The 24,319-nt window shown below is 36.4% G+C and overlaps 1 protein-coding gene across 1 annotated transcript; it reads right to left on the bottom strand.

Annotated features, from left to right (window-relative positions):
• Window positions 1-18,030: 18,030 nt before the first annotated feature.
• On the bottom strand, window positions 18,031-19,278 carry LOC135198256 (zinc finger BED domain-containing protein 5-like). Its single transcript, XM_064225826.1, has one exon. The coding sequence runs from the start codon at window positions 19,276-19,278 to the stop codon at window positions 18,031-18,033; it is 1,248 nt and encodes a 415-aa protein (XP_064081896.1).
• Window positions 19,279-24,319: the final 5,041 nt, after the last annotated feature.

Genomic DNA, 24,319 nt, shown 5'->3' with positions numbered 1-24,319 from the left:
ATCAAGATAAGGATGGCTATGTGAAGTAAAGATTTGCAGAGCGCGAGTTCAGACGATGGCCAAGGAGGACCCTTTAGAAGGCATCTTCAACAGGGGAGCAATTTCACAGCCTTGAAGTGAATAAAGTGGAATAGAGAATTGTCTTTGTTCTATAAAAGTTAAAGCCGTGTCATCACAAGAGACCGCGAGAATTGTGATTAATAGGGTAAGGATCCCCCATTCCAAAAGAATGAGATGGATTTGATATCCTGTTTTTGTACGTAAATTTGAATCGGGAACCATTTTTGCAGTATGATACTGGCGTATTAGATGAATAAAGAATGCCAATTTCCGCCTCATCAACAGGACTGGATGATCTTGTTGAAACTCGTGACTGAACCGGCGATGGTACATTTCAAGCTAGTCCACAAATATATATTGCCGGTTATATACAATCGGCATTTAAATGGGTAATTGGAATGTTCTTAGTGATTTCTCACTGTTACCCAACGAGCGGCAACTAATTATCTATTGTTTTCTCAGTTGTTTTCGCCCTGATATTCAGCCTAAAAGGTAATATGATGGAAGCCGAAAAAGGTCCCATGAATAGCCTTATTTCAAGGTTTAACCGACAGAGGTAACTGGTTTTATTTTTAACTTTTCTCAAAACCTCCACCGAAAACTTGTCGAGCTACGTCATAAAGTCCAATATAATACAGATGAAATATTTCGTCTACTAAAGTGTTTTACAGCACTTGATTTTTTACCAGTGAGTGATGTCATTGCTGTCCGAAGAAGATAGTTTTCCCACAAGAATTTGAGTCTCATTTTGAAGTGACTTGTATAGGACCCGGAAGAGGAAGGGGCGCTAGAAGACTACGTCTGGCTTCAGTATTTCTAATTGAAATGTGGAATATTTCAGGACTTCAACTGGCATGAATAGAAGTAATAATAGTCTTGGTTTTCATAAAATGCCTTACAAAATTCAATTTCATGCAACATCCGAATATCGGAAATCAGTGAATACACTAAAGTTGGAGTCGAGTTTGACACAGAAAAATAAAATTGAATTGGAATTAGAGCGACAAGTAACTTCAAAAGAAGTTTACAAAGATTGCAACAAGCGACCGATAACTTGACTTGGAAAATATGATCCTTGCAAGAAAAGGCCTTTATTAAAAGCTATGACATATAATCTCCACTTAAAAGCTGACTATAATCTGCACTAAGTTTCAGTTTTAGTAAATTCTTTTTATATTGACAGTTTTAATGGTTTTATTTCTCAATGTTCCAACAAAATGCTTTTCTTTTAATGTTTATCTCTAACTGTATTTTTCTTTCAAAATTAAATAGTTATGACTTTATACCGGTTATGAGTTGTCCTATATATATGTTGTCCTAGATAACCCAGTTGTCCAGTGATGAGTTGTCTAATAAGAGTTTCCGGAGTTGCCCTGGTATGTTTACCCTGGCATGATTTACGATAATAAGGCTTGCTTACCCAATTGCTAATTTCTTGAAAATCGTCAAAACGATGCAATATTTTCCCCATACTGTGATTATGTTCAGAGTGATGGATTTCTGCTGTTAATGGATGGAATGAAGTTTCATGTAGTTTGTCAGTAACTCATACTAAGAACTTTCATCTCCTATTAACAGACAGCAGGAAAGCGATTTTTTTTTTTTTAAGTGAAAGTGAAAATTTTAAGGAGAGGAAATTTTTTGCAGAGAATAACTGGGATGTCTGACACTTTGAGTGGGGTGTAAGTTAAGATTGTCACGTATGTTGGTTAGTTTTGATACTATTAGGTTACTCGTAGCATAAGCAGTGTACGTGTATTGATGCCATCCGCCAATATTTTGAGTTTACATATTAATCTGAATACAGGCAATGAGTTTGTTATTCTATGGACACAGACAATGAGTTCGTTACCCAGTGAACACAATGAGTTCGTTACCCAATGTTACTCGTGAACACTGGCAATGGTTTTGTGATGTTACCACGAATATTGTCAATAGGTTTGTGAGCGCCTCAGTGGCGTGAGGAGTTGAGGTTTATTTCTGGCGATAGAAGTACAGTCTCGGAAGTCACGTAAAGCCGTTGGTCCCGTTGCTGAATAACCACTGCTTCCATGCAACGTAAAAACACCATACTGACAAAAAAATAGTTTTGTGATCCCATCCATGAACGTGGGCAATGAATTCATTTATCTCTTATGAATCCAGTCAAATGCGTGTTGGGCTATCCGTGAACACAGAAAGTGAGTAAATGGTACTATTGGCACAATATGATGCTGTCCGTGATCACAAGGCAGTGAGGCATTCATACTATCCTTGAATAAGGGCAGTGCTTTGTGGAGCTGGTCAAAACATAAGCGGAAACTGTGATGCTTCCTTGAACAATGCGTTGTGGAACTATTCATGAGACAGGCAGAGTTTGGGATGCTATCCATAAATCAAGGAATGAGTTTCTGATGGTATCCATCAACAAGGCTTTGAGTATGTTAATTAACATAATGAGGTTGTGAAGGTATTATCATATGAGTTGGATGCAACTGTTGGTACCCATTAATTTAGTGATTGCGATGCTGTAATGAACGTCAGTGTCCGCCAAGCTGTCCGTGGCAATCAGGTGTTCCTGAAAGCGTGTTCCTTGCTCCAAGTAATCCTTCCCAGAGAAGTCCTTGTTGGCGCCCTGAATTAGCAGATTAACGGTAGATGTAAATATATCCCCTGTAAATTTAATCCTTAGAGTTTCCTTATGATTTTCTCTTGAATTTTATCCGGCCCTCAGACAACCTTCTATTTTCTATTTGTGATTAAGCACTCGAGTGGGCTTCGTCTTGTTTGAAGTCAGAATCAATACTCCCGTTGCCCAGCCCCTCGAGTTTTAATTTACACACACACACACAGATATATATATATATATATATATATATATATATATATATATATATATATATATGTGTATATATATGTATGATGTATGTATGTATGTACATTCTTATACTGTTGTTTTTGTATTGCAATAAATTCCCCTCAGTAATTGTGTATAATGTTGCAAAGTGTATGATTTATATTTTAGATTCCATATTAGAAATAACCTAGATATATGTTCAGACTTCACAAAGCATAACTTAGAGCGAAGAGAGAGAACTTTGCATAAGATATGAAAGAGAGACGTAGTTCTGTCCGCGAGAACAGCACTGTTGTTCACTACTTGAAAACAGATGTGCTAGCGTAATCTTTTATCATTCTACCGATCCTGTTTGGGACGCACCCGGGCTGTAGATTCACGTAGGAAATCATGTAAGAGTCTCTCGGTATTGCATCAGATCATTCGAAATCTTTCCATGAATTGACGTCATTTCATTATATTTTAATAATTGGAGATTAACTATTATCTCATTCAATTTGTCAAAAGAGGACTTGCTGACTCGTAAGTAGTTTAGTGTGGAGTGGAAAATTACGTGTTGTTACGAGACTGTTTTCATCTCGAATGCATTTGCCCATTGATGCCCATATAGCGCCAATAGAGCGCATCATTCTATTCTAAGACTAGGAACCGTGCGGTCTCTTTCTCTCTTTCTTGCTCATAGGACTTTGATCTTTTACTGTAACGTAACATATTTTCACAATGGTCACCCTATTTGATAAGCTTTTCTTTAAATTTCTTAATATCGTCATAGTTGGTTGTGGAATCTGAACAGACAGTGTCATTATTACTTTTGTATGGTGCCTATAAGTGTTAATTGAAGATTCGTAACAGGCCTTTAAGACTGAATACTGCAATTGGTGAGGATATTGTGTTTCACAAGGTTTAATTGCACTTAAAAACTGTTTACAGTGGATAGATCAAACTGCATTATTTCCCACAGATTATAATTTTTTTCTGTTTTGTCCTCTGTGTGTTTAGTGTTTGTGACTTTTTATTTCTTTTCACATGTTTCTATATTTTTGTGATTTTACATTCTCATTTTGTTTGATTAATTTGAGTATTTCATATGGATATATTTAATTTAACATGTGAATTAATTTGTATTTATTTAGATTTCTTTTCAAATTTTAAAAATTTGTTTAACAGTTTGAGTTTTACTTGAATAGTTTAATTTCTTGATTAATTAGTTTTTTAATAAAATTAATTTTGATGTAATTTTGTTTAATAATTAATTCAAGAATTAATTAAGCTTGTGTTGTTTTCAAGTATTAGCAAATTTCCCCTGAGATTGTGAATTTAGAAATAAATTTTTGTATTTAAAATTTTTATAATAGTGTTTTATTTATTATCAGTATCTCTAATTCATTAAGGTAGAAATATAGAGTAGTAATTGTGCTGTTTTCTCTCAAGTTTTCTGAAGTGAGTTAGAATCAGGGAAATACTTAGACTTTCGAAATTGTTGATGGAATGATGTCCTTTAATTAAGATTACCTCCCACCTGTGTTATTAAACTTAATCTGGTTTCTTATATGATTGATAAGTTTTATAAGGGATCACTGTTACCTTTAGAATATTCAATCGTTTTGTATCTGTACACAATGTGTATATAATATGTATATCTGTATGTATATATATATATATATATATATATATTCTATATATACTATATATAAGATGCATGTATGTATATAATACTCATTACGTAATTTACTTGTGCTTGGCAGCCTCGGCAATTTTCTGTAAAAAGCGGGAGAAGAACGGCAGGAAGAAAACGAAAGGAGGCAATGCAGACCGGAAACTCAGGGAGAGAGAGAGTCTGTTCTTGTGCCTGTTCGTTTTATTTGAAATTGATGTTGCTGATGGCAAAATGAGGAAATATATATATATATATATATATATATATATATATATATACCATATATCTATCTATCTATCTATCTATCTATCTATCTATATATTATATATATATATATATATATATACTATATATATTAAAATATATATATATATATATATATATATATATATTATATATATATATATATATATATATGTTCTTGTGCCTGTTCCTTTTATTGAAATTGATGTTGCTGGATGGGCAAAATGAGGTACAATACATACATATATATATATATGTATCTATATATTATATAAATAAATATACTATATATATATATATAGTAATAATAATATTATATATACATTATAATATCTATTAAATATATACTATAATTATTTTTATATATATATATATACATATATATATATATATATTATATCATATATATATATTATATATATATTTCCTCATTTTGCCATCCAGCAACATCAATTTCCATAAAAGGAACAGGCACAAGAACAGGCTCTCTCTCCCTGAGTTTCCGGTCTGCATTGCCTCCTTTCGTTTTCTTCCTGCCGTTCTCCCGCTTTTTACAGAAAATGGCCGAGGCTGCCAAGCACAAGTAAATTACGTAATAATAATAATTATATGCTTTATTTCAGCTCAGGGGCATATACATGGAGTATACAAAATACAGACAGTAACATTCACAATCTAGATACATGAGACATGATAAAAAAAAGAAAATTAATAATCGGCACTTCTCCACAAAATAGCTGAGGTAGCATAAAAGCTAGTAATCATAATACTGGTAATAACAGTAATAATATTGGTGAGAAAAAAAAGATATGCATTGAGAGTTATAACAATTAGTGCACATATTATATAACTTAAATTTCAACAAAAGACCTTAGGTGGTTACAGTAGTCAGGTCCAGAGGGTTAAATACAAAAATTGAATGTAAAAAATACTTAACTTGATAGTAATCACAGTAATAATTAAAAATTAAAATATCACCTATAAATGTAATAATGACAAAATCTGCAGATGACATCTTGCCAATACAGAGATTAGGTCCTTTAAGGGACAAAGACCTCATTTTCTCATCTTTCCCACAATTTAGATCTTGTTCTTGCTTCACTCCTTAGGGTGCTTTGTATCAGCGAGTTGCTGTTTCTCACTCGGGTTACCAGACTGGACATTGTTCGCCTAACAATGACTTTTAAATTGTCCAGGTGGTTTTCTACGAACATCTGTGTGGCGGAGTGGTAGCGGGGAATGTTTGTGAGGCGTCTCAGAATGTCATTGTGCACAAGTGATGTGTCTCATGGTCTGTCGGGTATAGTTCGTCCAGAGGGAACAGCCATAGATACTGTAGCAGTACGAGCGGAAGAGCAGCAGTTTCACGTCTCGGTGACAGTAGGCAAACCTCCTTGCAATCATGTTGCCAGTTGCACATAGTTTACGACGCTTCTGTTCAATATCTGCCGTATCTTTTAGGTCGTCGGTGATAGTGTGACCCAAATACGGAAATTCGTGCACAAATTCCAGCCGATAGTTTCCGAGGAAAATTTATGGTTCTGCAATATGCTTAAGCGATCTCGGGAGCAGCGACATGCACTGGGTCTTGGTTTCGTTGTAGATAATATCAAATTCCTCAGCATATTGGCGGCAAATGTCGATGAGTCGTTGGAGACCTTGCACTGATGGGGAAATCAGAACCATATCGTCAGCATAACAGAGGTTGTTTATAGTTGTTTCATTGGGAGTGAGTTCAGTTTTACATTCAAGGCATCTGTGTATGTATTAAACAGGTATGGAGAGAGAATGCCCCCTTGCCGAAGCCCGTTTAGGGAGCCGAAGGTGCATGATAATACGTTACCCCATTTGATACAGAATTGCTGTGTGGAGAACCAGCAATGTAAAATGCCAATTAGATACTGGGGTATGCCCCTTTTATGCAGCTTCAAGAAGAGCTTCAGGTAGTTTACTCTGTCAAATGCTTTTCTCACATCTACAAAACAAAGGAAAACAGGAAAGGCTGATGATAGGTAGTAGTTCAGCAAATCTTTCAGTATGTAGATGCAGGTGTCGGTTGAGTGGTTTGCTTTAAACCCGAACTGGTTGTCAGTGGTGTGCAGAAAGGGGAGAAGTCTCACTAGAAGAACCGACTCAAGTATCTTCGATGCGATCGTTGTGACTGCAATCGGCCGGTAGTTGCCAGGGTCAGCTGCATCCTTTAGCTTGTTTTTGATCAATGGTATCAAGTGAATTAAGAGTAGGGAGTCTGGAAGACAGCCGGGCGATTTATTATTAGGTAGGCTGTTTATGGCATCGCTGATGTTACCTGGCGTAATACGGTCTGCAAAATGAAATTGAATGTTGTCAGTAAGGAGGTTATCTACATCCCTTCGGGAATCTTGATCATTTATGGAATTCAGGATATTGTGGAAGTGATCGCCCCACACAATTGCGATAGCTTTGTCTCCGACTGCTTCCCCTACTAACTGTGATAGCTTTTTAGTTTTGGGATTTAAGGACTGGATATCTTTCCAAAGACGAGGATAATCACCAGATTCTAAGTTTCTAGACATTGCATCGGCTCTTAGTTGTATTTCATTTAACCTGGAGTGCTTAAGAGCAAGTTTCAACTGCGCTCTCGCCTGTCTCATTAGTAATGCTGTGTGCCCTTCCCTGGGACTACCATTTTGCCTCCACAGTAAAAACATTTCTCGTGAGTATGTATACAGATCTTTAACCAAGTTGTTCCATCCAGGTATATTACGAGAATTACCTTCACGAAATCTATAGGCAGTCCTGCCCGAAGCAAGCATAGCAGAGATTATGTTCGAATAGAATTCATTCAGATCCCTCCTGTGGTGGTCATTTCTACAATCTGTGTTAGTACAAAGTAAGGCGTCTGCCGGTTGAACTATTGACCGCAACCTGGTTTCCGTGGTCGCCCAAAAGTATCTGGTTTTCTGTTGGTTTTTAAAATCCCAGTTTACCGCTGGTGGGCGATCAGTTAGGGGGTTCACGGTAGGGAGGGATGGGGTTCTGAATGACACCAGTAATGGGATGTGATCGTAGCCCGTTGCAAGATCATAGCGAATATTGCAGGTCATAATAGAATCATGAAGTTTTGGAGATGTGGTCCAGCCAGGAGGTTGTAATAGCGTCCGCTCTATTATGTACATATGAATAGGAGGAGGGAGGGAGGAGCATTATATCGCTAATTTGGAGAGCATGATTTTGACAGAAGCGAGAAAAGTTCATTATAAAATTGTTTTGTGGGGTGAGAATTAAGGTCCCCGATTATACAAATATGATCAGCAGGAGACTCATGAATAATACTGTGTAACTCCTCCAGGATCATGCAGTAATGATCAAAATTATTGTTATTTCCCCATGGCATATAAACATTAATGATTTGGATTTTAGAGTTTCCTACTGTCACTTGAAGCCCCAGCAATCTGTCACTCCTGTACATACATGCATCTTATATATATATATATATATATATATATATATATATATATATTATATGTATATACATATATATAAATATATTATAATAAATATATATATATATATATATTATATATGTATTATCTATATATATATATATATATATATCTATATATATATATATATAATATATATATATATATATTATATATATATATGAGGTAATCTTAATTAAAGGACATCACTCCATCAACAATTTCGAAAGTCCAAGTATTTCCCTGGTTCTAACTCACCTCAGTAAATTTGAGGGGAAACAGCACAATTACCACTCTATATTTCTACCTTAATGAAATAGAGATACTGATGATAAATAAAACACTATTATAAAAATTTTAAATACAAAAATTTATTTCTAAATTCACAATCTCAGGGGAAATTTGCTAATACTTGAAAACAACAAAAGCTTAATTAATTCTTGAATTAATTATTAAACAAAATTAAATCAAAATTAATTTGATTAAGAAAAGTAATTAACCAAGAAATTAAATTATTCAAGTAAAACTCAAACTGTTAACATATTTTTAAAATTTGAAAAGAAATCTAAATAAATACAAATTAATTCACATGTTAAATTAAATATATCCATATGAAATACTCAAATTAATCAAACAAAATGAGAAACAACCAGTATATATATATATATACACACACACACACACACACACACGCACACACGCACACATATATATATACTGGGTGTTTCAAAGTTAGAAGCCCTCTCCACAGAACAAATGGAAAGTTATGAAGTTTTTCTGCTATAGCCTATCGGCAAGTACATTATCTTAAGTTTCTTTTAAGCTATTTTTAATTTTTTTTTGATACAGCCATGGCTAACGACTCGGAGGAAATCAGATGAATTGACCGAATCTGGGCTATAACCTTCAGATCGGTCAGGGATGCTGGCGCATCTTTCATTTCACGTCCTGGATAGCTAAATACTTAAAAGAGATGAATCCTTTGTTAAAAGAAACTGGAGCAAAAATCCATATGACTGTCATTCCAAAAAGAGTGAGAATCTTCAGAGGCCGGAAGTCCTTTCTCAGGAGTCAAAAGACATCATAGCTGAGTCAGTGGGTAGACCAAGAAAGTCTTTACGTAAATTGGCGCTTGAACTAGAAACAAAAAGGGGAAAGAAGAGAATTTATAGTGCTTTATACCTGAGTTGAAAAAATCTGGTATCAAGCCATTTCATGTTATCAGCAAGCCCAACATCACTCAGCAACAGAGAGAAGACAGTGCATGGTTTTGTGGTTCGTTTCATTTGGATGAAGCTGACTTTCTCCATGTTGCCGCATCTGATGAATTCTTCATTTACACAGTCAGGAAGCCAAATCATAAAAATGACATCATTTGGACTTTAAAGCTGGATGATATCAGCAATGACGTGTGCTATCGCTGAATTAGGAAATTTCCTAAATGTTTGGGAATTTTTCTCTGTTTCACAGCCAAATGGTTAATGTGGATCAACAAAGAAAAAAGACAGTCTTGGAATGTCAAATACTTCAGAAAAACTGTGCTTACTGGTGAAGTATTTCCTTTCCTCAAAGATTCTGAAAATGTGTTATCTGTTGAAGAAGTCACATTTTTGCATGATAAGGCACCATGTTTCAAGGCTCTTTAGTCACAGGAGCTGCTTTGAAACAGTGGTATCGATTTCTTCTCGTCAAGTGAATTTCCAGGTAGCTCCCCGGACATTAATGTGTGTGAAAACATTGGTAGTATCTTAAAGGATCGTGTTGAAGCGTGCACAGTGAACTATGATGGTATACCAAGCCTCGACGACCTGCGAAGAGAGGTGACCGAAGTGTTCAGGGAAATGGAGAATTGAAATAACAATGTCATCCCTTTCCTAGATGTATTAATACATAGAGAATCTTTCCAATGCAAATTCAGTATTTATAGAAAACCCACAAATAATTTAACATATGTACATTTTTATTCTGGCCACCATCTTAATATTATTAAAATTTCAATTTTTTCTTCTATGTTCCTACGCGCTTTGCGTATCACGAGTCAACAATATCTGGACCAAAAAATAGAATACATAAAAAAGATAGGAAACGATCTCTGCTACCCACCTCATTTAATTGATTTATGTTATCAAAAAGCTCACAAAAAGTTTTATAATGTTGCTATTAATGAAAAAGAAATGCCTTACCTTATTTTCGTGGATTTGAAACCATAAAATTAATATTTAAATCGTTTAATGTTAATGTAGTGTTCTCTTATAACAATACCATTAAAGATATGCTAATTAAGAATAGTCCCGTAACAAATACATCATTTACAAAATTCCTTGTAAGGATTGCCCTCGTTTTTACGTTGGTCAGTCAAGTAAAAATTTATGTGTACGGATTAAGCAGCATATGTATTCAGTTAGTAACAGCCCAGAACTTTCCAAAATGCAACTGTTTATCCATCTGAGTGAAAAATCTCATTGTATTAATTGGGGTGATACTCGGTAATTGCTAGATCTAATGATTATGTTTCAGAAATTTACTGGAATCGGCAATTATACAAATCACTAATAAAAACAACCTAAATCTTAGTCTGGGAATGTACCATTTGGACCCATATATTTGTAAGATGTTTATGAAGGACCTTAAAATAAATGAACAACTAATAAATTAGTCCCACATGATATAGTTATTATTTCTTTCTCTCTCTCTCTCTCTCTCTCTCTCTCTCTCTCTCTCTCTCTCTCTCTCTCTCTCTCTGGTTCGATATTTTCTCTCCCTCTTTCTCTTGCTCGATATATATATATTTATATTTTCTTTCGTCTTTTCATTAAAAATAATTTTTTTTTTGGAAAAATTTGTGTAAAAATTCATGATATTAAATTGTATATGCTCCCGTGTTTTTTTCAAAATGTATTGTTTTTCTGGGAAAATCACTTGTTTACTGCGTGTATCCTTCAAGGTGTGGCTACCCTCGGGCGGCTCCTCCTTTCTGTAGAGTGAAAATCGGCCTTATTGCTTTGCTAATCTTGTAGTTGTCAGTTTGTTGTATATTAAGCGGTTTCTTTTGGGGGGGGGGAACGTATAGTTGTTTCTCTGATAAAATCAGTTTGCCTCAGTAAAGGGTCCGAACAGGACCGAAAGTACTTGGCTATCTCGCTTTTTCATTTTTTTCTTCGTGGCAAAAAACCTTTATTTATACATAGCATCACGTTTTATACACTTTGTGATCAAGTTATTCATATATATATATATATATATATATATATATATATATATATATATATATATATATATATATATATATATATATATATATATATACACACATATATATATACGTATATATATATGATATACACATCTGTGTTTGAAAACATTCTAACTATTGAGGCTCTTTATTTAGGGTAGGTCAGTAATCGTGAAAATCAAAACCATGTAGATAAATTCAACGAGTGTGATAATTTTCATTTAAGATAATTGACAGTAAGTCAGCCAGCTTCTAATACTAATTGCTATTTAAGCACATTAAGAAAATGATGTCTCTTCTAATTTTGTGAGCAGTCGAGCATCAAGAAATTTGAATTTTGGTGGCTAATTTGAATGGCATTCTATAACTTTAAAATGTCATTATCTCAATATACAGACCCCGAAAGGCACCCCTCCAGAATACGAGCTTTAAGAAAAACTAAGTATCAGGGCTCTATCATTTACTGCCACATCCCCTGAACGCCAAAAATCGATATCTGTATCTTTGGTAAGGCCGAGGATTTCGATGAAATCTGACACGATTAGAGACCTTAGTGAGAAAACTCTGAAGCCAGAGTTTCATCCTGATCGGATGAACATTTCCAGATTTACAGATGGTCAAATTCGGGATTTTTGTGTACTCAGGGTGGCTGGGCTTTACTAATCGCCAACTACCGTGGCGGTTGATATTGGTATTTTTACTGAGCATGAACGCTGAAAATGGTGGACCAGCATGTTGTAAATGATGCCCTTCTCAGGGAATTTTAGAGCAGGGACTGTGTTGGCTGAAGGAATTGAAGAATGAAATGTCCAACACTTACTGCAGGGAAAAAATTAAGAGAGGGATGACTTAAGAATAACTTAAGTAAAAAAATGATTGTAAATTTTTATTGAAAGCATTTAACGATTTATTAAGGAGTTTAAGAAGTAGGGATAATGGAGTCGATGTATGAAATATCTGACTGAAAGCAGAATATTCTAAAATTTCGAAGGCCGGGCAATTGTTGGCAAATATAATTTTTAAGATATATGATTCCTTTTTCCTCGTGCATGTCCTTTTTCTCCAATATTTAGAAGTTATCCTTTTATTAGACATACACATTCACCCAGAAAAAGATTTTGAATTTCTATATTGTGTGTGTGCTTGTAAAAGAGAGGGAGAGAGAGAAAAAGCAAAAACGTTGTTTTTCTTGCCTTATATTGAGACACTTAAGAAAACGTCAGTCACACCTGAACGTTACTTTTGTTTTTAGTAAACGCCATCATTGCCGGTAAGCTCCGCTAAATTTACAATCTTTCTAAAATTCGTTAGTGTAGAAGGCACAGAAAATCTCAGGAGTGACAGCACGCACAAATTCTGTCTGCATACAAACCCAACATCTCCGGTTGTCATAGTGTTTGTGAGTCCTCTTTATATATCAGTCCCAGATATTTTTGTTTATTTAATCTCTCCTTTCCCCTCGCGCGCTCTCTCTCTCCCAGTGCATTCACTTTCCAAGCGACCATTTTTTATCCGATTCCCCTTGCAGCTCATTCTCCTCCTCACTTACTTCCCCTCAGTAATGCTAAGGGTTTTGTGCTCCGAGGCAAACAAAGGCCTCTGGAGCATATCACCAACGCATGCAGAATCACTTCTTGCTTGCAAGCCCGTGCATACACACACACACACATACAAACACGCTAACACGCAAGTGCAAATACTTTGTCAATGGGCCAAATCTCATTTTGTTTTCAGTACTGTAGGCTGTCTTTGGTATATCTAAGGAATGTTTCGTAGACGAGATCCTAGTTTTACTGACAAAAAATATAGGAATATTTGATCAAATATTAGGTAGCCTACCGTCCTCTCTCTCTCTCTCTCTCTCTCTCGTGTGTAAAGGTAGCATGGACTCAAGATCGGAAAAACAGATGTCATTTTTCGTCATTTTAGACATTTCAGTATGCCATAAAACCTGTCTCTAAGGAATCCTATTCAATTACAGGCTTGAGATGGGAATCATCGTTTGAAATGGTAGGCTGCTTCATCTTTCTTGCAATAATGCTCAACCGCAGAACGTCAAATGCCCCCACACCCACTACCATTAACCTCTGCCCTGCATGCACACTCTGGGCTCCTTGATATTAAGGCCATTCTGTCTTGGTACTACGTCTTCCAATCCACCTACCCTGCTCTTTCCAGGTCTTTCTCGCCTTCTGAAAACTTCCCCTTACTCCGCATACTATATAGCCCGTTCCGTAACAATGAGTTGTCTTTTCGCTACGTCTCCGTATCCCCATACTTTTCACCATCAGAATTCTCTTAAGCTTCACAAGCTACATAAAGAATAATTCTCCATACCTAGTTACTACCCTTGCTTTTACTTACATCTAATATGCACTTATATTCAACAAAGGAACTTTGAATCGACAGTCGCCTCCTCATACAGTCCAATATTGGTTATAAAAGACATTTCATATATATACGTATATATATATATATATATATATATATATATATATATATATATATATAGATCACATAACTCCGGTACATACGTGTTGTCATTGTTTTTCTTTTCTTTTTTTTTTGCTTGATTAACTTTCACACTTCATTAAAAGTTTAGTTAATTCTAAACATGATTATCACAGTATCACAGTACACAAGAAAATATTTTATCACTTGATATTTCATCTCGGCTCGCTCTCTCTCTCTCTCTCTCTCTCTCTGTCAATCTGTGTTGCCAACATTTTCTTACGGCTGGACAGCATTGCCAACCTTTGGAGGCTTTGTGTTTCAAAGTTTTAAAAATCTTTTATACCATATATCTTTGGGCCTTAAACTCCCTGGTCCGGGTGTGTTGGATAATAACCGAATTCCAAGTAATTGAAGGGAATACTTTGTGCGAGTATGTATATATATATATATATATATATATATATATATATATATATATATATATATATACATACTCGCACAAAGTATTCTCATTACTTGGAATTCGGTATTATCCAACACACCCGGACCAGGGATTTAAGGCCCCAAAGATATATGGTATAAAAGAATTTAAAAAAAATTTGAAACACAAGCCCTCCAAAGGTTGGCAATGCTGTCCAGCCTTAAGAAAATGTTGGTAACAGATTGACAGAGAGAGAGAGAGAGAGAGAGAGAGCGAGCCGAGATGAAATATCAAGTGATAAAATATTTCTTGTGTACTGTGATATGTGATAATCATGTTTATAATTAAATACTAAACTTTTTAATGAAGTTTGTGAAAGTTAATCAAGCAAAAAAAAAAAAAAAAAAATAAAAATTAAAAGAAAAACAATGACAACACGTATGTACCTGGAGTTATGTGATCTATACCAGTACTGCATGGTTTGGTGGTCTTCCACCAGAGCGGCGCTGCAAAGCCTTGTGGCCATTTTTAAAAGGTCTGGTAACCCGCAAATTGAACAAGGTATTAGTGCGAATATGAATTAATGAGTAAGGGTATAGCGAATTTTTAGGGTTTAGTGAGGAAGAGTTTAGTGAATGTTTATGAGTAAGTGTTGAGTGAATATATGGTTTAGGGTTTAGTGAATGTTTAGTGTGAAAGTATTCAGTGAATGTTTACTGAGTGTTTAGGGTTTAGTGAATGTTATTGAATGTTTATTGTGCAAGTATTCAGTGAATATTTAGTGAGTCATTAAGGTTGCAGTTAATGTCAGTGAATGTTCAGTGCATTTTATATTAAGTTAATGTTAACTGAGTATTTAGGGTTTAGTGAATGTTATTGAATGTTAATTGTGTAAGTATTCAGTGGATGTTTAGTGAGTCTTTAGGTTTTTAGTGAATGTTTTGTGAATGTTAGTTAGTGTTTAGGGTTTAAGTATTCAGTAAAAGTTTAATGAGTGTTTAGGGTTTAGTGAATGTTTAGTGTGTAAGTGCTTTAAGTTTAATGGTTTGGTGCATGTTTGTTTAGTTAATGTTTAGTGTGTAAGTATTCAGGGAATATTTAGTGGATGTTAGTGTTTACTGAATGTTTAGTATGTAAGTGTTCAGTAAATGTTTAGTGTGTAAGTATTCAGTGAATTTTTTTGTGAGTGTTAAGGCTTAATGAATTTTTGTGAATGTTAGTGTTTAACAAATGTTAAGTGAGTGCTTAGGGTTTAGAGAGTGTTTAGGTTTTAGTGAAGTTAGTGTTTAGTGAATTATTAGTGTGTAAATATTCAGTGAATGTTTTAGTGAGTGTTTAGATTTTAGTGAATGTTTGTGAATGTTTGTGTTTAGCAAATGTTCAAGCATTCAGTGAATGTTTAGTGAGTGCTTAGGGTTTAGTGAATGTTTAATCAGTGTCCAGGGTTTAGTGAATGTTAGTGTTTAGTGAATGTTTAGTATGTAAGTATTCAGTGAATGTTTAGTGTGTTAGTATTCAGTGAGTGTTTAGGGTTTAGTGAATGTTTAGTAAGTATTCAATGAATGTTTACTGAGTGTTTAGTGAATGTATTGTGAATGTTAGCATGTAGTGAATGTTTAGTGTGTGTATAAATAAATAAATAAAAATAGATAAATAAATAGAAATAAATAAATAAATAAAAATAAATAAATAAATAAATGAATGAATAAGTAAAAGTTTAGTGTTTAATGAGTGTTCAGGTTTCAGTGAGTGTTTAGCGTATAGTGAATGCTTGCTTAGTGAATACTTAGTGATTGTTTAGTGTTTAATGAATGTTTAGGATTAAGTGAGTGTTTAGTGAATGTTTACCGAGTGTTTGGGGTACAGTGAATATTTAGTGAATGTTTAGTGTTTTATTAGTGTTTAGTGAGCATTTAGTGTATAGTGAGTGCCTAGCGAGTGTTGAGTAGTCAGTGTGTGTTGAGTGTTATTGAGTGTTACTATGAGATTCAGGGCTTCTGTAACACGGTTTTTTGGCAATAACTTTTTATCTATGCATTTCATAGATATAACGCTTATTCAGAATACACATTATATCTACACATAAATTTTGACTGTATTCTGCATTACGTAGGTTGAATAAATTTGGTACTTATAATGTAAAAGTGACCTTTTTTGAAGACGGGCCAACTTACTCAGAGATAAGGTTTCGAACGCACTCGTTACGTAACTTATGACAGCATTTTTTTCCTCTTTCTCGATGGATGATTGGCTATACGTAACGAAGGCTATACCTCTGGCAACAAGGACAAAAATTTAAATACAAGCAAAGCAGTACACCTTTAAGAACTCTGAATCCTCTCCAGTGATAATTGTCATAATGAACAAACCAACAAAATATGTTAATAAATACAAAAACACTTTGATTATTAGTCTAACTCCCAAAATAAGTGTCCTAAGAAATTATAATCTACTTTATAGGTCACAATCAGATTGACAAGATGTAGGGAATAGCTGGTAATTTTCAAAGACATAGTAGACAGGCTTGATTTGATAACTGCTGTATCCAATGTCAAGCAATTTTATTTATCGGCTATCTACCTATTTACTTAAAAAAAAAAAAAAAAATGACACGGTATCGTCTATTTGGCTTTAAACCTTCACCAATAATTATCGTCAGAATGATGACGTCATGAGGCTCCACCCACTTTGGCTTCGTTATAATTCAGGATAACAATGAAGGCTATCATGGGCATTGTTGTATTAGAAAATCTAACTTTTGGCTATAAAAACTCATTTCTCGAGTAGCTGTAATTTCTCGAGTAGTTGTAAGAAGTGCTAAATGATCCTCAGGGATCCCAGCAGTTGGCCTAAACGTTTAATTCATGTATATTGCTGCTATTACTAATTTTGCGGCACTACTGCTACAGTAGTATTACTACGCTACCACAGATACCCCACCCACATCTATGTATCGTTCCGCCATTCATAAAGTCTTTATACCCAACATGGTCGTACAGACTAAAGAAGACGAAAAAAAATGATATCGGATGATCCGTTGGTCTGCTGGAGATTTTAGCACATATAAGCTTGTATTTACTTTGGATAAAAATCTTATTTTAACAAAAATATTTATATAAAGACTGTTTACATACAATCTCTCTCTCTCTCTCTCTTATTGGCATTGTGAATAGTTAATGGAAATGTTCGAAATCCTGAATGACATTACAAGTATTATAATCACGTTACGCTAAATACAAATCAGACCATAAACAGTGGATTTAAACTAGAAACTGAAAAATTACCTATTGAGACTATAGTAAGTATGGCCAAGGGCTTTCTCTTGACTGTATAAAGTTGCAAGTCGTAAGACAAATGCAGTTTTGCAACCACGGGGGCAATTCGAAATCCTGCTAGCCATTCTTGACTACTATGGGTTTCAGAGCCGATGGAATGAGGTGAATGGATTTCTGTCTAGTGCAGTGGTTCTTAACCTTTTTACTACCACGCCCCCTCTAGGAACAGCTCTGTCCTTCCACGCCCCCCTTGCATCTATAGACAAATTTCACTCCCAGATTTAAAAAGAAAATGAATAAAAATGGCTTTTTGGTCAATTTACTAAGCATGAATTACATTAGTGAGATATTTGACACTGCTCTAAGCTACCAGATCTTGAATACATGGTTAGTGAGATATTTGACACTGCTTCTTAGCTACCAGATCTTGAATACGTGGTCGAATGCTTGAGAGTGCACAAAGTAAGTCCCCTTCAACGTTCAGGCGGTTTCTGTACTTGGTTTTGATAGCAACGAGCGTGGAAAATGCAGTTTCACATAGATATGTGGATCCAAACATTGTTAGAATCCGAAGAGCCTGTTGTGAGATCAGAGGGTAAACAGGAAGGTATTTGACCCAGAACGTCTCCAAATCCATATCTTTGAAGTCTTCTTTAGCTGTAGAGTTGAACTTCAATTCTAGGAACTCTTCTTGGACTTCATCAGCAACATCAGCTACTTCACATTGAAATGGGTTCCTGATGAATTTCCAGGCTTCACGCTTGTCATCTATATCTGGGAAGTATCTGATGAATTCTGCTTTCAAGTCACTTGGATGAGTGATTATTTGTTGCTTTAAGTCAGAGTCGAGGTTATTGTCAGCGAGAGCAGAATCCAAGTTCCTAAAACTGGCTGCATTTCCCTGCTGAACCCAACATTTCCAGAGGTCGAGTTTGGCCATGAAGGCTCGAATGGTGTCATGGTGCGTAATGATGTTGATGCTTTTCCCTTGTAGTTTATGGTTCACAGCATTCAATGCTTCAAAAATGTCCACCAGGTAAGCTAGAGTTATCTGAAAGCCTTCAGACTGGAAATTGTCATGAAAGTCTGCCTTCTGCTGTGAATCTAAAAATATTGCTACTTCTTCTCGTAGCTCATAAAGCCGTCCAAGTATATTCCTTTTTGATAGCCATCGTACGTTCGTGTGAAAATGCAAGGCTTCATGTTCGGATTCCATATCCTTACACAGCAGTTTGAAGAGACGACTGTTTAAGGCTCCAGCTTTGATGAAGTTGACTACCTTGATAGCCACATTTAAGACATCCATCATCTCAGCAGGCAAAGTTCTGGATGCTAAGGCTTCACGATGAAGTATGCAGTGTGTACTCATTAAAAAGGGATTTTTTCTTTCACCTTCTTTGACAAACCCAGACCGCAGACCAAGCATGGCTGGAGCTCCATCAGTACACACCCCTGCCAGCGATTCCCAAGAAAGTTGATTTTCCTGAAAAAAGTTTGATGTATCATGAAAAATAGCTTCTGCTGTTGTGCAACTTTCCATTGGGTGACAGAACAGAAGTTCTTCTTTTATATTGTTGCCTGACACGAACGAGCATACATCAGTAGCTGAGAGGTAGTAACGACGATACTTCTGCATTATTTCATAAACTTATCTTTACAGTACTGCCCCATGCTCTTGTCATGAAAAAAACCCATAAATGGAAAAGCTTCTTCTTTATACCTGAGGCTCGTGCCCCCCCTGGAAATCATTGACGCCCCCCTAGGGGGGCGCGCCCCCCAGGTTAAGAACCACTGGTCTAGTGGATGGGCGGGGCAACATTTCGTAAAACGATGTTTACCTTGCTTACGTAATGAATGTTTTTCGACTCTTGGCTCTCAATCGTTGGCCATGGCGTCGGCTAGATCATTTTTACTCTATAAAAATTAAAACTGTCGGGTTTAGGTTATTGATAATGCTGACAAAATTTGTGTGTAGCTGTAAAATATACATATGTCAACTTTCAGCTACCTCCGATGCTTTGATAAGGAGCAAAATCCAAAAAACCGTGTTACAGAGGCCCTGAATTTCATAGTAGTGTATGTTAAGTGCCAGTGTTTAGTGTATTGTGAATGTTAATGTTACTGATTGTAAATTACTGTTTAGTTAGTGTTTAGTGACTGTATGCAAAGAAATAATAATATTAATAGTAATTATAATAGTAAAAAAAATAAAAATAATAATAGAATCAAAAACTATATTACCATGAGCTGGACTGAGACTTTTCAATATGGCCACCTGAGGTCACATGCTTGGCAGGGAGATCGCCACTTTAGTGATTGTCGTTCTATGGTATGTACACACTAATTCTGAGCCGTGGAAAAACTTCCTACATCCTGCTTGGGTATGTCCTCCCTGCATATGAAATTTGCATTTTAAAGATTTTCATTAATTAGAGATGAAATATCAACGGTAATAAAATACTCGCTTGTGTATTATTATATGTGTGATAATCATAGTTGCAGTCAACTGAACTTGTAATGAAGTATGGCATTATTAGTCGAGCAAAGCAAAAATAAAAAGAGAAGGCAACACGTATGAGCATGATTATCCTAGGGCGTTGGTAAACTTGCTACAGCCTGCTTGATGTTTGTTGTCTTGCCTACATATGAAATTTACATTTTAAATATCTTTTACGGTGATTAGAGATGAAATATCAGAAGTGATAAAATATTCTATTGTTTACTGTCATGATATATGTTATAATTATACTCAGAGATAACTAAACTTGTGATAGAGTACTTTTAATCGAGCTAAGCAAAAAACATATGGTAACACATAATACAGTAATGTGGTAAGAAGCAAACTCAAGATCATAAATAGTGAATGAGTTAGAAGGAAAGAGTTAGCTATTGTGACTGCTGCTATTGGCTCTGAAGCTTGATGCCCCTCAACACGTCATTGATCATGTTGTTTATCGCTTGTTATTAGGTGATATAGATATACCATCAGTTTAAGAGCGAAACTGCCTGTAGCATTGCTGTTCATGCTTGTGTTGTGTGCTGTGCTGCTTTTTGTGTGTATGGCCCACATCATCCTAAGAATGTGAGGAAGGTGTTGACCCTTAAACAAAAATTGAAAATTGTTGAGAGGATGGACCATGATTGGACCGGTCATGTATAATGGAGGAGTACAGCATTGTCCGGTCAATTCTAGTGATATTCAAGCTTCACAGGACAAGCTGAAGAAATACAAGAAGGAATTTGGTATGAAGATGGCCAAGAGTAAAGCCCTCAAGGTCATGGTGAAAGGCTGTTATGATGACATAGATCAGTCTACCTTGATGTGTTTTCGGTGAAGGCTGCTGCTTCGAAGTTTGCAGGCTTGCCATAAGGTTGCAGAATGTAGAGCATCCGAAGGTTGGTAGTTCCAGTTCAAAATTCGATATGGGATGACTATGAACAAGACAACTATTGGTAAAACTTTGGGTGCTTCCAAGGAGGAGAAAGAGGAATTTCGTCAGTTGTTACAAGAATTGATGAAGAAACAAGGCATTGTTTTACGGCAGATCTACAACGCTGATGAAAATGGTATATTCTATTACTCCTTATCCACTAACACCTTGTCACTCCCAGACAACATCCTTGGGAACATCAGTACCTGCGGTTGTGAGTGTAGCACGCAGGTCCTCGACATCGAACATCTGAAAGTCCTTATGGCCTCTTCTTCAATCAGAATATGGTTCCAGGCATGGTTGAGGATCTCTACAGTGATGTCCTTCCAAGCACTGGCATCACCTCCTCCAGGATCTTCCTCTGGGATAGCTGTTTCGTTACAACAACAGCACCTCCGTCCATTGGTTGTGAGTGCAGTCATATTAGGAGGCAAATACATGACCCTAATAAAACCTTTGCCATCAACCAATTGGGCTGTGTTAAGAAATGCAGGTGCATTATCCACAAAAAACAAAGCCTTCGCCTGAAGTCTAGCAATGCCAAAGTCCAGTGTCTGATGATGAATAACGTCCTACAAAAATTATTATGGAACCAATCAGAAATGATTATGGTGGTGAACCTAACCTTTGCCAAATGGTACCAAATCACTAGAAGCATATCCATCTAATATGACTGCACTCACAACCAATGGACGGAGGTGCTGTTGTTGCAACGAAACAGCTATCCCAGAAGAAGATCCAGGAGGAGGTGATACCAGTGCTTGGAAGGATATCACTGTAGAGGCCCTCAACCATGCCTGGAACCGTATTCTGATTGGAGAAGAGGCCATAAGGACTTCCAGATGTTTGATGTCGAGGACTTACGTGCTACACTTACAACTGCAGGTACTGATGTTGCCAAGGATGTTGTATGGGAGTGACTGGATGACGACGGTGTTGACCTTGGCTACCAGCCTCTCTCTGACAGTGAGATAGCTGCTATGGTTACTGGTGAAGAAGAAGAGGCTGATGATAACGATGAAGGCGAAGACAAAGACGCTGTTTAGCACTGACTCCCCTTATACAAGCAAATACGAGTGACTTTTGATGCAATTATCAGGATAATAAAGAACCCCAACTTTGACACCATAGAATTTCCCGGGGCCTTGGACTCAACTGCACGATATCGTAAATTACAAAGGCTTTGATGAAGAATAGTTAGATGCACAAAACTCGGGAACTCATTGCTCTCACCTCTCACACAGGCCTTTATCTGGCTAATCCACATTTCAGAACCTTGACTTTCAACCAACTCTCTCACACACTCCAGCCACAAAAATCAACCACACTTTCATTCTCTGGCATTTGTTCTGGAATCCCCTGAATGAGTTCCACCTGCATTCAACCAGCTGCTGCCTCGGCCACTCTCACTCACCAGTGAGTGTTTGCAAGATTCCAGTTTTCTATGAATGTTACTGTCAATAGTGCTGGCATTGCCTGTGCCATCAATGTTACGAGGTTTTCTTTCGTCGTTCTTCCTTGTGCTTTGCAGCATGAGTTGTTACTATTATGATGTTCCTTGAGAGAGCATCGGGAATATACTTGGCCTCTATATCAAATTCTAAAATTTGCTTGATCCAACAAGCTTGGTGATTAGTAATCTCACTCTTCTTAAACAGATACTTTAATGGCCGGTGATCTGTGAAAATCTTTATTTTATGTCCAAGTAAAAACTAGTGATATCTCTCCAGCAACCATAAGACTGAAAAAGCCTCTCGATCGAGGGTACTATAATTTTTATCTGGCACTTTTAATGTGCATGATGCAAACCAAACTGGTCTTTCATTACCTTCATCATCAGTCTCCTCCTATCGCAATTGAACCTCTGATAAGCCAAGAGTTCGTCGCTCACTAGGGCATCTTTTAATTTCTGAAAAGTATCTTCCTCTTTTTCACCTCATTGGAGATCAGGTCGCTTCCTTAATGCATCTAACAGTCTTGCTATCTGTCCAAAGTTTCTTAAGAATTTCTGATAATATCCTGCAAGTCTGAGGAAGCTGGCTACGTCCTTTGGATGTTTTGGTTGTAGAAATCTAGAGGAATTTGGTGATAATCCCACCATGAGATCCAGCGTGGTGAAAAATTTACTCTCCCCTACTTAAGCAAATCTCTTTGATCGAGAGCAATGGATAGGCATTATCTATTGTAATGACATTAAATTGCCTATAATCAACGCATAACCTGAGAGAGCCATCTTTCTTCTTAACTAGAACGATTGGAGAAGCCAAGGGAGACTCACTTTCTTGAATAATACCCTGATCTTGCAATTGATTTATGGTTTTCCCAGTTACTTGTTCATGACATGCAGGAGTTGTATAAGGCTTAGTTCAAATAGGGGGATGATCTTCCATTTCTATTTTAAATGGTAACTTGTCAATTCTCCTTGGAGGCTCTTCTTCTATTGCTATTACATCTTGATATACTTTTATTGCCTCCTATACAACTGCAGTAATTCAAAGGCATTGCTTTGACACCTGTTTGCAATAGTTTTCTAAGCCATGGTTTGCTGTGACCTTCACTCTGTATATTCAAGGCCGACACTCGTTATCGGCTTCTAGAAGGGTGCACACTTCTAAATCACAAAGAGAATTATTACTTAATTCTAGCATATTATTACACACATTAATAAAAGGTACATTTGCCTTTCCACCGACGATGGTAGCAACACCTGGCAACATAAAGTCTGCCCTCTTTTTATGGGAATTAATATATATCATTGTTCCTTTTTCTCTCTTTGCGCCTGGACAAGAGGAGGGGAGTAAAGATGGGAGGGAGGGATTACCTCCCGTACCTCAGGGCTAGAGTGTACTACTCCCTTTGGCTGCCCGGGCTACTTTAACACAAGGTTGTCGCTCTCCCAAGATGGGGAGCTGCTGGAACAGCCCAGTTCCCACCGACATTGGCACTTCCACTTCCCCTCCGTTGACCCCATAGAGAGCCACCTAGCACTTGCGCATGAAGGCAATTCCCAGAATAACGTGAATGGCATCCATGTGCATCACATAAAATTTGTGAGTCAAGACTCATCAACCCATGGAGATCTGTTGTTGTACAGTTCTCTGGAGCATTATCTGATGACCCCTTGCAATGTTTAACAACAGACATCCCTTCAATGCCATAATGGTGCCCGTCAATAAGCATTCTTCAATCAAAGAAATGCATGCTCCGCTGTCTAGTAAGGCATGAAGTCCCTGTTCCTATTCCTAC

Source organism: Macrobrachium nipponense, chromosome 22 (assembly GCF_015104395.2).
Source record: "Macrobrachium nipponense isolate FS-2020 chromosome 22, ASM1510439v2, whole genome shotgun sequence".
Lineage (NCBI taxonomy): Eukaryota > Metazoa > Arthropoda > Malacostraca > Decapoda > Palaemonidae > Macrobrachium > Macrobrachium nipponense.
Note: the sequence above shows the minus strand (reverse complement) of the source record. Positions and strands in the feature narration are given on the sequence as shown.